The sequence below is a fragment of the Daucus carota genome, chromosome 9 (genome assembly GCF_001625215.2).
Source record: "Daucus carota subsp. sativus chromosome 9, DH1 v3.0, whole genome shotgun sequence".
Taxonomy (NCBI): Eukaryota; Viridiplantae; Streptophyta; class Magnoliopsida; order Apiales; family Apiaceae; genus Daucus; species Daucus carota.
Genome location: NC_030389.2, coordinates 4369640 through 4383670, shown reverse-complemented (window position 1 = coordinate 4383670; position 14031 = coordinate 4369640). Strand labels below are relative to the sequence as shown.

At 36.4% G+C, this 14031-nt stretch overlaps 4 protein-coding genes across 4 annotated transcripts; 1 reads left to right on the top strand and 3 right to left on the bottom strand.

The window, feature by feature from the left end:
* Window positions 1-532: 532 nt before the first annotated feature.
* On the bottom strand, window positions 533-4668 carry LOC108202941 (multiple organellar RNA editing factor 1, mitochondrial). The gene is made up of 5 exons (XM_017371581.2): window positions 4131-4668; window positions 3113-3210; window positions 2961-3026; window positions 1757-2832; window positions 533-792 (listed from the first exon to the last, which is right to left on the bottom strand). Exons 1-4 carry the CDS (start codon window positions 4490-4492, stop codon window positions 1778-1780), a joined length of 1581 nt encoding a protein of 526 aa, XP_017227070.2. The 5' UTR covers window positions 4493-4668; the 3' UTR covers window positions 533-792; window positions 1757-1777.
* Window positions 4669-6704: 2036 nt separating this feature from the next.
* LOC108200780 (MLO-like protein 4) lies at window positions 6705-10731 on the top strand. Its single transcript, XM_017369030.2, has 15 exons — window positions 6705-7059; window positions 7144-7201; window positions 7413-7636; window positions 7718-7834; window positions 8009-8069; window positions 8271-8362; window positions 8562-8636; window positions 8860-8945; window positions 9233-9282; window positions 9359-9399; window positions 9509-9679; window positions 9769-9804; window positions 9884-9951; window positions 10084-10144; window positions 10237-10731. Exons 1-15 carry the CDS (start codon window positions 6934-6936, stop codon window positions 10654-10656), a joined length of 1686 nt encoding a protein of 561 aa, XP_017224519.1. The 5' UTR covers window positions 6705-6933; the 3' UTR covers window positions 10657-10731.
* Window positions 10732-10917: 186 nt separating this feature from the next.
* LOC108200781 (ferredoxin, leaf L-A-like) lies at window positions 10918-11536 on the bottom strand. The gene has a single exon (XM_017369032.2). The coding sequence runs from the start codon at window positions 11401-11403 to the stop codon at window positions 10969-10971; it is 435 nt and encodes a 144-aa protein (XP_017224521.1). The 5' UTR covers window positions 11404-11536; the 3' UTR covers window positions 10918-10968.
* Window positions 11537-12465: 929 nt separating this feature from the next.
* On the bottom strand, window positions 12466-13112 carry LOC108200890 (ferredoxin, leaf L-A-like). Its single transcript, XM_017369157.2, has one exon. The coding sequence runs from the start codon at window positions 12965-12967 to the stop codon at window positions 12533-12535; it is 435 nt and encodes a 144-aa protein (XP_017224646.1). The 5' UTR covers window positions 12968-13112; the 3' UTR covers window positions 12466-12532.
* Window positions 13113-14031: the final 919 nt, after the last annotated feature.

The following is a 14031-nucleotide window of genomic DNA, read 5'->3' as shown; positions in this document are numbered from 1 at the left end:
GTTCGAGCGCTTCACTCTGAGGAGGGTTATCAGATGGAGGTAGGGTATATAATCGACGAGTGCAAAGAGAATCTAAGAGGCCGAGCTGATCTATCCATATCCCATGTTAGGAGACAGGCGAATAAATCTGCACATGTGATGGCAAGAGTTCCTTGTATGCTAAATAGCAGCAATCTCTTTTTATCTCCTCCAGTTATGTTGTTGGAGATGTTACATGAAGATTTTCCCAGTTAATGAAATCCTTTACTTTTCAAAAAAAATGAGTACATTATTACATGATATGAAATGTTATATAATATATGTGGTTCATAAGTTTGCTCACGATAAAAATAGAAGAAATATATCCGCAAGAAGATGATGAGAACAGAGTAGGTGATGGAAAAAATACAAATGATGGAATCGATAATAGAGTAGGTGATGATCATCACAGTTTTCTTGACCTATCATATGGTCACTATGGATATTGAATTCGAAAAACAAAAAAATATTGGCGCACTAGTGCCTTGCAAATTACAGTTGTGAGCGCCACCAAGAAAGAACACAATGTTATAAATTTATTTGTCAATAAGAGTTTCACCAGTTCGCAACATAATCTAGGAGACGCTTATGTTTTTGGAACATAACTTCCGTAATACAAAAACCGAAAGAGCAGCAGGACATTTATACACGAAGTAAGTCCGAACCAACTGTTTTTTAATCTAAGTGATAATTCTGCAGTCATGTCTATCTTCTTCACATATTTGACTGCTTCTACTGGCCGTAATTCCACTTCTATCTTTCATAACACCTTCCCTGCAGGATTTTGCATAAAAAACCCATCAATACACCCTATTTTAACAGCAGTAAAGAACTAATGAAGTGACTGGACACTGGAGAGTGGAGAGTGGAGAGTGGACTTATAAATCCTCAAATAATAACATGATAACGTATAACTCCCCAAGGTCAAATAGCAAAATGGGAAAAATAATAATTTAGAAGTTAACTACAGCCATCTTGGTTGAAGCACTAATAATACTGGACAAATACCAATTTTAACCACGGCAGTATATAGTCCACCAAGTCACTTTTATACTTCAGCAATCTACTTAACTTCAGGTAACTAACTAGACATTGAACTTTCTCAAAATTTATCTTTTATAATAGGCCTAGATGAATAATTGACTCGGGAAAGAAACTACAGATCTGCCCAACTGATCTCCTGAGTTCAACAATAGTATGTTCCAACCACAAAAAAAACCAACCAGTAGAAATTAACCTAGTAATGGCAGACTCATGAGCTTTGGATCGAGCAATATAATACAATTACGGAAACTCACTTATATGGACCCCAGTAGACTATCACAGACCAGTATAACATTCTTCCACGTACTAACTGCAATGGAGTTATGCAATAATCACCACAGATCTTATTAATGATCTCGTTACCAGATTAGATTGACCATTGACCATATGTTTAAACTTTGGCCTTTGCGACATCATCAGATCTTCTTTAAGATGGAAAGTAATAGCAAAACATCTCTGTACAAGTTAATATGTTTAAGAGCTAACAGAAGAGCACTGAAATAAGTTTTTCAGGGTTTTTGACTGATCATGTATCAGAAATGTAATGTGCAGACTGCGGGTGTAAACCTGATAGCTATTAGATATAAGCTGCCAAGGGTTTTGGCCTGATGACATTGATAATATGCTAACATCAGCTCATACGAGGACCATAGAGTTATTAGAAATGAAAGGCTACTAATTTCATGTCCAGTACCTGATTCCACTTCCCAAGTACCTATTTCGGCACCTGCCTCATGCCATCCATCTGCTCTCCTTGTGAGAACCTTTGATTTTCTTCGTGTACTGAATCAGGGCGCCCAAAGTTAGGGAACTTTTCCTGGCCACCACCACCGTGCCCAAGGCTACCAGCAGCTGCTTGCCCAAAATAGCCACCTCCACCTTGCCCATAATTTCCTGCATCTTGCTCATAGCCACTCGCGCCTTGCCTATGATTGCCAGAAGCGCCCTGCGTGTAACTTCCAGCAGCGCCCTGCACGTAACTTCCTGGAGAGCCCTGCCCATAACTGCTAGGAGCAACCTGCCTGTAACTGCCAGGAGCGCCTTGACTGTAATTGCCAGGAGCGCCTTGACCGTAACTGCCAGGAGAGCCTTGACCGTAACTGCCAGGAGCGCCTTGACCGTAACTGCCAGGAGCGCCTTGACCGTAACTGCCAGGAGCGCCTTGACCGTAACTGCCAGGAGCGCCTTGACCATAACTGCCAGGAGCTCCTTGATTGTAACTGCCAGGAGCCCCTTGATTGTAACTTCCAGGGGCCCCTCGACCAAAGTTTCCACTTTGTGGGGATTGGGGTGGGGGTGCATTGTTATTAAAGTTTACTGGTGGCTGACCAGGAACACCTTGACTAAAGTTTCCACTTTGTGGGGGTTGGGGTGGGGGTGCATTGTTATTGAGGTTTACCGGTGGCACACTTGGTCCTTGAGGATATAAATTTCCTCTCTGACCTTGATTGTAATTTCCTTGATTAGGGGACATTTGATCTCTCCTGTATCCCTGATAATTTTCTTGTCCTCCAGCAGAATTATTCATCGGGGCAACTCCAGGAGGACCATAATTCTGCTGTGGTGGAGGATGCTGTGTTGGCCCAAAGTTCCCTGCACTCCCTACTGTGTTACTTCGGTTGTCATATGCCGGATTTCCTTGGTTGAATTCGCCTCGTGGACGCATTGGCCGGTTGGAGTCTCTATTTCGATCACCAAACCGTCCTCCTGTCCTTCCATATTGCGTAGGAGGCGGTCTAGGTGTTATAAAGCCATTATCGTATTTATCTCCTGCCATTTCAAAACTCAAGCAAGTATAAATGCATTAAATATACATGAAAAAATATGTCATATTCAAGTTTAAGAAAGAAACAAAAATAAGGACACAAATGTATAATAGATGATGCTGAATTACATACCTCCGTATTGTTTGTTAACTGGATCAATATAGGAATCAGGCAAGATAAATACAACACCAGGTAGACCTGTTTGCAGAAAGATTATTAAAAAAAATAAAACTTCAGTAACTAAAATTAACCTTTATACAGCAATCTATAACACATAAACTAACCTTCAAACTTTTTTGAAGTTTCCTCTGAGCACTCAACCTGAAATCCCTGATAAGTCGTCGTGCTACAAGCATAAATTTTTTTCTTTGCCTCTTCAACGCTAGGACCATAACAAAAGCAGTTCAAAATTTCAATTATCAATAGGCATAATAAATAAGCACTTACTTAAAGCATAACTACATAGTTTCATAGTACTTAATTTTAGAGGACATAAATAAGCAAGAACTTATAGAAGTTTATAACAACACATCGCTGGATATATATACACAAATCTAAGTGCTAGTACAATTCAGAAACTAGGTTCATCAAACCTTGAAAGTAGAAACCTTATTCCATCACTAAAGCACTAATATTATTACACACTGCAACACACAACAAGACACTCTTGTTTTGTCAATATTCTGTACATAGCAAAAGTCTGCACTGTATTATTCTAGTTGCGGTGTATAATTATCACGTCCGCCTTTTCTTAATATTATATAATAAAATAGTTTAGACATTGCTATCTACGTCAACCCCTATACCAGATGTCAAAAGGAAAAAATTCAATGAAATCCCTATCTACGTCAAGCTTCACCGGTCTTTTCCAGAATCCACTGGACTATACATTTTTAATCTCATTACTACTTGGTCATTAGCATGTTGAATCCATAACACTAGGGAGAGAAAATGCAAAATACATTTTTCAATCCCGGGAAGTGCTAGAGTTCACAAAATGCATCCCAAACACTTAAATCATAATCACTAACAAAGTTATCCTTTATGAATCCCAAAATACATTTTTCGATCCCGGGCAATGCTAGGGTTCCAAAAATCAAGTATCCCTCTTAGTTTATAATAGAAATGAAACCAATCTATTTCACCAATTCCCCCATTTTAATTACATTATTACATAAGCTATAAGCCCGAACTCCAAGATATGCTAAACAACCACAATTCAACATTCAAAAACATAATTAAAAATTCCAATTCTAAAAAAATTTACAACAGACGAAAAAATAATCAAAAATATCAGCATACCTTCCGAAAATTTTCGCAGCAGTCTCAACATAAGTCTGAACCATCTCCTCACTAGAAGGCCTAGGATCTTTCGGAAAATCCATAGTTATAAGCCAGTGATTGTAATCACACCCTTCAAACAAGATATCATCAGGGCCAATCTTGAAATCGTCATTATCATTTTGAAACGCATTTCTGGGACGCGCGAGATAAATGTTGGAGGCTCGAAAAGCCCTGAAATGAGACACCACAGTTGGGATGGTCGGGGTGGGGTTTGAAGGGGTTAGAGGGAGAGTTGAGGAGAGAGACGAGATGGGTTTGTTGAGAAAGACGGAGGAGAGAGAGAGGGTGGCGCGGCGGAGACGGAGGAGAGAGCTTGACATTGCTGTGTTGTGGGAGTGGGAGAGAGTGCGCTAGGGTTTAAGAGGGTTCTTGAGTGAAGAAAATGAAAGAACTGTGTTGCATCTAAACAAGCAGGGTGAGAGGTGATTAAAAACGCCTACCACCGCCCTAAATCAGGGCTGTTCCTAAAGGGCCCAACAAATTCCTAATTGGAATTGGGGGATCTTTTTTAATTGATTCTTTTATCACATTGTGATATTTTACATTGTTGAATGGGCCCATTCGAAAACAATTAGAGGATGACAAAATTATCAAAGATTGGTATTCCTTATTTCTATTGAACAATGTATGAATAGTGCCTTGGTTTTGATTAAGGGATTCTTTAATCCTTGCGTTGGAATAGTAGAAAAAACGGGAAGAAAACGGATTGATATTGGTGCAATCTGATCCATTCTCATAGATCAATCCTGAACGCGAAGGATCATTCCTTTTTGCGGTATACGAAATAGGGGATTTCACTAAGTCTATTTTTATAAAATCTCGACTCAAACCATTTATCCCTATTTCAACAAAGGAAGTACGGGTCTCTTCGATATAAGAACTTTTTTTGTCTTGGGTACAATTTAATACTAAACAAGTCCTAACTAATTGAATACTTGTGTTATAAATTTCCCGTTCTAAAAATCCCCGATTTAACCGATTAATTTCCGATTAATCTCCTGCAAGGTCAGGCAAGGTCAGTTGTCGATCCGATTTTTGAAATCCGATTAATCCTCATATATATATATATTTATTAATCGATATATATGTGATAAATTATTAAAATTAAAATACTATATTACTTTAAATGTGAATAATTATAGAGATTATGAATATAGTAAATTTATTAGTTACTAAATAGATAATATAATAATAACTAAATATTAAATAATATTTTAATATTAAAATAAAACCGATTTTAACTCTGATTAATCCTTTCGATTAATCCCCGATTTCTGATTAATCCTTGAATCGGTAGCTCAACCGATTAGGTCCGATTCCCGATTTATGTAACAGTGCACTAAACTGCATCAAAATATTACTATAATTTAATTTTACGATTTTTTTTTCAAATAAAAATTTAATAAAAAAAGAAAATTTACAAAATAAGTTACAAGACAATATTTTAGAGAAACTGTACCACTCCTCTGCGTATATAATTTTTTTTTTGTAAGGCCTCTGCGTATATAATTGAGAAAGACGAAAGGAGTATATAAAATCCTATTAAATTGGTTGGGTTAACAAGTAAGTAATATTGAATATATACATCATTATTATCATTATAAATTGACAATAGATTTTCACCCGTCATACTGACATCTGTATATATAGATTATTTCCAAATAATGATACACAAATTAAGATATTATCAAAAATTAAATGATACCGTAAAATAATTTTAATAGACGGTGCTATGGTCATATGTAGCTAAAAGTATTAGTAGAGGTGTCATCACGTTTACTCCAGACATAATGGGTCTACTTGTATAATCAATTATACTTTTTAACTAAAATTATTATCAATTTTATATTTTTTAAATAAAAAACCTCGATTTTCTAAAAATAATATTGCATAACATAATAACATCGCACAACATAGCAACTATCCTTTTCAAGTAAAACACATTATATTTCATATTCCTGACTAAAAAATTGATTTCTAAAAATAACACATGCAACATACATATTAAATAAATAATATAATTATATATAATTTTTATTAATATACCAATGATATGTTTCAAATAAATACATTAATACTTTTTTCAAAATTACTAAAAAATAAAAATATTCTCCTTAAATTACTAAAAAATAAAAATATTTTTCAAAAGTTATAGTCCTCCAACCACTTTGACACAATTGTAAATATTATTTATAATTTTTTTCTCGATGTCCTTGTAATGCTTTGTCTTTTGATACACATTTTTGGATTGACTCTGTAGTAAAAAATATTATTTTTAGTTGATTTTTCTGAATTAAAATTTTTATTACATATTTTTATTTAAGAAAACGAAATTTTAAAAACAATATTTTTTGCCACGTACTAAAAAAGCAGTAAAAAGTGAGGAGGCAGAATATTCTGGTGCACTGTTCTACTGATTCAATCGTGTACATAACAAACACTTGCACTTAAATTATGAGAATCTCCAGCACAGGGAACAAGTACACAATTGTACATAAATTGTTGTATTTTTCTATTCATCAGAAGCACTTAAAAAATGCAAGTAGATCAACAACTTGATTGCTTCATGTGCAGGCTTAGACTTGTGCAACAATATGGATCCAAGCAGCTCCAGTGCATCCGGACCTGGGTTTCATCATGTTACATTTTACATCTGCATTTCACATGCACATACTATATATGTCAAGACCCTTGAATTTTTCTCTACATTGTGTGTGTCAACATTGTTTTTAGGGAAGGTTTCGGTTTTTCGGAGAAAGAAATGGAGGGCCTGATAAGGGAAGGGAGGTCTTTAGCAGAAACACCAACATGGTCAGTTGCAACTGTCACTACTGTCATGGTTTTTCTGTGCCTTTTGGTCCAGAGATCACTCTATAAATTTGGCAGGGTCAGTAATTTCCATTTCTTTTTCTCGGGTTCTATTTAGATTTATATATTAATTTTGTTTTTTTCTTTCAAAATTTTGTTTCAGTGGTTAAAGAAGACTAGGAGGAAGGCTTTATTTGCTTCTGTGGAAAAAATTAAAGAAGGTTAGTGATTTTTATGTTGTAAGAATGTATATTCTAACTGAGTTGAGTAAACATCACATTTTGTCAAGGTATTGTTGTTTTTCATGTTACTGTACTTCAGAGTCACTAAAATATTGTTTGTAGCTGATATTTGCTGTTAATTTGTTCTAACTATTTCGAAAATAATATTATTGTTTCATGGTATTTGAGTAAATGGTTCTATGGTGATCAGAGATGATGCTGCTTGGACTTATATCCCTGTTGCTGGGGCAATGGGCAGGGGCAATTTCCCAGATTTGCGTAGACTCTTCTTTGTTCAATAGTAAATTCTTCCTTTGTTCCGAAGAAGATTTTGGCATTAAAGAGCATATTAGGCTCAGAAATTCATTGTCTTTGAATGAGACTGTTGTTTCTTCAAAAGAAGTTAATCATCATTCATCTCATCATTGTGGTGAGGTAAAGAAATGCATCTTTTTGCCTTTTAGTTTAGTGATATGTAAGTGGATCAATTTATTAATTCTTGATATTGTGTTGCAGGGGCGTGAACCTTTTGTCTCGCATGAAGGCCTTGAACAGCTCCACCGTTTCTTGTTTGTTCTTGGTATCACTCATGTTCTGTATAGCTGTATTGCAGTTGGTTTGGCTATGACCAAGGTACCTATTCCGCCTCTATTTCCAGCTTTACATTAAATTCAATTGTTACTAAATTAGAGTGATAAACATGTTTTAAGTATTAGGTATATAAACAAATGCACCTACATTGATCTAAGTGAGAGTTTAAGGAAAATAGTATCACTCCAGGTTACTACGGTATTTATGTATTTGCAGATTTATAGCTGGAGGAAATGGGAGGTCCTGGCAAGCCTATCTCCGGATAGCAGTATGCAAGGTAATATTATAACTGCTTAATGCTTTGAATCAGATCGCCTGTTTTGAGTTGCTCTGCTTCTCCAACAGATTTTCATATAAATTTGATGTCTTATTGTTTAAATGCTAATGCTTCACATTACATATGTAGAAGATGTTTTGTTCCATTGTATAAGTTTCTTCTATTCAGTCTAATTCGGCACATATTTATTTATCTCTAAAGCAAAGAAAAGCAAGGTGATGAGGCGTCAGGTGACCTTTATCTTACATCATGCAACTCATCCTTGGAATAGAAGCCGAATTCTGATTTGGATGGTGATATTTCTTTCTCCAGAATGCCTATGTTTTCTCTTCTGATAGATCAGTTTGCATGAACCTATAGTACACAACACCAGTAGTACACATCTTAAATTATGTATAAAAATTTTGTAGACAGATGTTACATATTCTTATATCTGATTTGTCTGTCCATGGCCTCGCATAAAAGGCTAATATGACTTGTTTGTGGTTACAGCTTTGCTTCTTCAAACAGTTCAAAAGTTCAATGAGAAAGTCGGATTACTTTGCACTGCGATCAGGTTTCATCACCGTGGGTATTTCATTTTCTTCTGTTCTTTGTTTTTTAGTGCAACAAATGAGTGGTGCTTGTTTTGGAAATGATCGATCCTCTAGGATACTTTGTCGCATCTTGTAATCCCTCTTTTATCTGGTGACTAAAATGTTCAGTTCAATATGTGGTTAAAAGATCTGGCAGTATATTGCAATAGTTATGTTCTTAATCACCTTCATTATGTTTGTTTGCTCATTTCCAGACTCATAAGCTGCCACTATCTTACAACTTCCATAATTATATCGTCCGGAGCATGGAAGATGAATTTCATGGAATTGTGGGGATCAGGTAAGCAAACAAATGTGACCGGATTAATGAAGCCATTACCATTAGAGGGTCTTAATAATTGAATCAGTTTGACAAAACTAGGCCTGCTGGTTATATTGGAAGTATCATGAGGAATTTACAATTTACAACTTTCTTTTCTGCAGTAATTTATCTTACCTAGGAACTCATATAAATTGTAGAATTAGGAAGGCATGATATCAGACATCTATTTCCTATCGGATATGGAAAACACAATTTCATATATCATATGTAGATCACTACTAAATTACGCGTTCAACTCTTTGCAGCTGGCCGCTCTGGGGCTATGCCATAATTTGCATCTTTGTAAATATCCACGGTAATTTTTCTAAATTTCTTAAATGAGTTCAAAATCGATATGATTTCAGCTAAGCTCAAGTGTTCATGTGACACAGGTCTTAATATCTACTTTTGGCTGTCATTTATTCCTGTCATTGTAAGTGTTTCAACTCAATGCTGCCTCCTTACTACAAGAATAAACTCATCGTCTAGTGATTCATATGTCTTAATTCTCTTCGTATATATGCTTATTCTACATGTTAAAGCTTGTTATGTTGGTGGGAACAAAACTCCAGCATGTCGTCTCCCTGTTAGCACTAGAAATTGTTGACCCGAGAGGGAGACCTGGCGAAAATCAAATTAAGCCCCGTGATGGGCTCTTCTGGTTCGGGAAACCAGAAGTGTTGCTACGCTTGATACAATTTATATCATTCCAGGTAACATTTCTTAAGCTTACATTTTTTATGACCTGTTAACTTGTCTTTTGTTACATGATTTGATCATTGTTATATTTGATTTTCTGCAGAATGCTTTTGAGATGGCAACATTTATTTGGTCTTTGGTGAGAGAAGAAGTAAACGAAGAAAAATATTCTAGCTATTTTGTAACAACTATTCAACTTGTTACCTTTTTATGTGCAGTGGGGAATGGAACAGCGAGCATGTTTTATGAAGAACCATGGAATGATTGTTGTACGGTTAACCTCTGGGTATGTTCCTTGTTCGTGTTCTTCTTTCAATTCTCTCATCTGTGTAAACACGCGCACAGACTCAATCCTTTTACTTTCGTAATTTTAAGTTCCTTTCATATTTTTACAAAAGATCTTAACCATATTTTTCAGGGTGATTGTTCAGTTCTGGTGTAGCTATAGCACTGTGCCTCTAAACATTATAATCACACAGGTACCATTGTGTCGATCCGTTTGAATTCATAATAAGCAAGTCTTAAAATTTTCTGTCATGTCATTGATCCTATTTACTCGATCCTAATCCAGATGGGTTCTCGCTTGAAGAAATCATTGATTGCTGAGAATGTCCGAGACTCACTACACAGTTGGTGCAAAAGAGTGAAGGAGAGGTCCAAGCACAATGCAGTAAACTCGATTACCACGAGGTCTACTTGTTCTCTTGGATCAACAATAGATGAAGGCGATGAAATCATTACTGTGGCATCGCGTACTATATCTCCATGTTCCTCTACAGGTTCATTGAATCATTTGGTTGATGATTCAATGACAAATGAACTGCCGGATGCAACAATTATTGGCAGTTCGGATCGTTCTAATCACGAACTCTCATTCCGAGTGTCGGACTATGCATCTTATGGATTTAACTATGAGAGTGAGATACAAGACAATGTAGATGATGAAGAGGGGAAAGTTGTGACTTTATTTGACTTACTTAGAAAGACATGAGCATTGAGCAATCGTTTCTTTATTATTCAAAATATACGAAAGCTTCAATTGTGATTATAATTTGATAGTATTAAAGATGTTCAAAGTGCCATGCATAATATGAAGCACATTAAGCGAAATCAAACATATTTAGAGGGCGATAGGATAGCCCAAGTGGTACGGTGGGTTTATCCTCTGTTGTCCCGGGACACCTGAGTTCGACTCTATCTTATCCCGAGAAGTATTAGAACAGATAACACTAAAAAGTACATTCATAAGACAAGCAAAGAAATTAGCAATGAATTGAAATCATCAGGACATAAGAATAAATATTTAAAAAATATCCTCCTCCTTGTGGGTTTGAATTGTTACATCAGAGGTAGGATAAGCCACACAAGTGAGAACATAACCAGCCTTCATCTGGTCATCATCAAGAAAGCTCTGGTCTGATTGATCCAGTGTGCCTGAAACAACTTTCCCGGTACAACTAGAGCATGACCCTGCTCTGCAAGAGTAGGGAAGATCGATTCCCTGCTCTTCAGCATGGTCGAGAATGTATGCATCTTCTGGACACTCGAATTCAAGCTCACCTGTTGGTGTAATCAGCTTCACTTTGTAAGCCATGCAAGTCACCCGGCCTCGGCCAGATGACTTGAGCCCGAAAAGGGATCTACCCGTGTTGGCTCGCAGACTGGTGACAACAGGTTGGTGGCGGTTTAAGAAGGTGGTGCTGAGCATTGTGGTGGAGAGGGTTGTTAATGCAGCCATCTTGAATGGAATGCTAGTTTTCGGAGAATGAATGCAAGTTGATAAGGAGGGTATAATTCACTGGAGTGGAGAGGGAGTGTGGAAGTAGAGCAGCTCAGAGGAAATCTTATCCTATCTTCTTTCTGTGCATCTAATGAGCTGCTCTGTAGCTTGCTCTTCTTTTATTACAGAAAATGTGGCTTACATGTTTCTTGTTTTTATATTTATGTGACTTATTTTTCTATTCAATATGAAATTTTTTAATATTTATAGTGATTATTAATCATTGTAGTAGTATTTTATATTTATTTTATTAATCCGCGACAGGGCCTTATTAACCAATACCCTGCAACAGATTTTGGATTAGTAATCAAGTTGGTGACCGAACTCAAAACTTGATACCAACACTTTGGTGACTGACATGTTATTCCTACAGCAAGCCAAGCAGGGTAAGCACTAAGCAGGGTTTTGACGTGAGCCCTACTCCTATACCCACTCTTCAACCTCTTGTTACATTCTCAACTATATTCGATGTAAAAAATGAAAGAGATTTCGGGTGAAATGGAAAAAAACTTACTTCAGGCAAACGCAAACAAGTTTCTGAAATGGACTGGCCTTGAGTAAAGGATTTCTAGACTCAGAACAGATGGTTTTCTGATAACAAAAGGGAAACCCCCTTTGTAACAGAGGCACAGAGCTGCTCTCAAGGGGTGTATCCACCCGAATTTTAATGAATTAAAATCAATTTATAGATTTAAATGAATTGTATTCCCTCCGTCCCATTAGATTCTTTACAGTTTTTTTTGACATCCCACTCATTTCTATAAATTACAAAACATTCCGAAAATAGTAAAATTTTATATTATATAAAACTCAATCTCACTCACTACGTTCATCTACATTTTCAAATCTATCCATTAAATATAGATGGATTCACTACTTTCTCCACTTTTCTTTCCCTTATTATTTTATACCACTTAATATATTTTTTCTTAGTCTCGGTACCCAATCCCAATGTAAAGAATTCATTGGGATGGACGGAGTATCATATTTTGATTTTATGATGAAACATTTCATAGTAAATAATCAAAAACCAAACAGAAGATTATGAATTGTGTAACAAAGGATATCAGGACATAAGAATAAATATTTAAAAAAGATCCTCCTCCCTGTGGGTTTGAATTGTTACATCAGAGATAGGATAAGCCACACAAGTGAGAACATAACCCGCATCCACCTGTTCATCATCAAGAAAGCTCTGGTCTGATTGATCCACCGAGCCCGAAACAACTTTTCCTGTACAACTAGAGCATGACCCTGCTCTGCAAGAGAAGGGAAGATCGATTCCCTTCTCTTCAGCATAGTCGAGAATGTACTCATCACTTGGACACTCGAATTCATGCTCACCTGTTGGTGTAATCAGCTTCACTTTGTAAGCCATGCAAGTCACCCGGCCTCGTCCGGATGACTTGAGCCCGAAAAGGGATTTACCAGTGTTGGCTCGGAGACTGGTGACAACAGGTTGGTGGCGGTTTAAGAAGGTGGTGTTCAGCATGGTGGTGAAGAGGGTTGTTAATGCAGCCATCTTGAATGGTATGCTAGTTTTCGGAGAATGAATGCAAGTTGATAAGGAGGATATAATTTACTGGAGTGTGGAAGTAAGGCGCTCAGAGGAAATCTTATCCTATCTTCTTTGTGTGCATCTGATGAGCTGCTCTGTGGCTTGCTCTTCTTTTATTACTGAAAATGTGGCTTAAATTTTTCTTGTTTTTATATTTAGGCTTAATGACCTTTTAGCCCTTGAAGTTTGGGTGGATGTTCTGATGCGGCCTCGAAGTTTAAAAACGTACATTTCGACCCTCAAAGTATCTTTGTCGTACCTTTTAGCCCTTATGGCGTATACCGGTTATAACGGGGTGGACAAAGTTGACATTTCACACGTGAGGGTTAAAAAGAGCATTAAACATTAAGGGTTAAAAGGAACATCTCATGTATTTTAATGTATTCTTTAAGGGTTAAAAGGAACGAGATGTATACTTTAAGGGTTAAAAGGTACGCCCAAACTTTACCTCGAATATGAATTGTCAAGTTTATCCCCCCGATTTATACCGGTAATTTTAAAAAGGGCTAAAAGGTACGACAAAGATACTTTGAGGGTCGAAAGGTACGTTTTTAAACTTCGACGCCGCATCGGAACTTCCACCCATACTTCGAGGGCTAAAAGGTCATTAAGCCTTATATTTACGTGGCTTGTTTTGCTATTGGATATAAAAATTTCTTAATATTTATACATCATCATCGTAGTAGTATTTTATAAAGTTAATTGCAAAACGCTACCCATTGAAGTTCGGGAAGAGCATTTTATGGCCAGTACTTTATATAATTGCAACTGTGCACCTTGTTTTGTTTGGCGCGTCAGATTAAACCTTTTTCTTAATGTAACAGTCAAGTTTATTGAAAACCATTAAGTCGGGGACATTTGACTAGATTTGGACACAGTCTGTGTGTGTGTATATATATATATAGTCTTTTTTTTATTTGTGTCTTTTTTTATCTCTTCTCATCTTTTCTCTGTCTTCTTCATATCCCTCCTTTCTTTCTTTACTTCTTCATCGGTGATAGATAACGGCTGAAAGATGTGTCTGTGAT

Excerpts from the sequence above, each read along its gene's own strand:
- LOC108202941 (XM_017371581.2), bottom strand. The coding sequence starts at position 4,492 with ATGTCAAGCTCTCTCCTCCGTCTCCGCCGCGCCACCCTCTCTCTCTCC. Across the intron at positions 3,027-3,112 it reads AACTTCAAAAAAGTTTGAAG|GTCTACCTGGTGTTGTATTT; the intron begins GTTAGTTTATGT and ends TTCTGCAAACAG. Across the intron at positions 2,833-2,960 it reads AGTTAACAAACAATACGGAG|GAGATAAATACGATAATGGC; the intron begins GTATGTAATTCA and ends TTGAAATGGCAG.
- LOC108200780 (XM_017369030.2), top strand. The coding sequence starts at position 6,934 with ATGGAGGGCCTGATAAGGGAAGGGAGGTCTTTAGCAGAAACACCAACA. Across the intron at positions 9,400-9,508 it reads TGTCATTTATTCCTGTCATT|CTTGTTATGTTGGTGGGAAC; the intron begins GTAAGTGTTTCA and ends TACATGTTAAAG. Across the intron at positions 9,680-9,768 it reads TACAATTTATATCATTCCAG|AATGCTTTTGAGATGGCAAC; the intron begins GTAACATTTCTT and ends GATTTTCTGCAG.
- LOC108200781 (XM_017369032.2), bottom strand. The coding sequence starts at position 11,403 with ATGGCTGCATTAACAACCCTCTCCACCACAATGCTCAGCACCACCTTC.
- LOC108200890 (XM_017369157.2), bottom strand. The coding sequence starts at position 12,967 with ATGGCTGCATTAACAACCCTCTTCACCACCATGCTGAACACCACCTTC.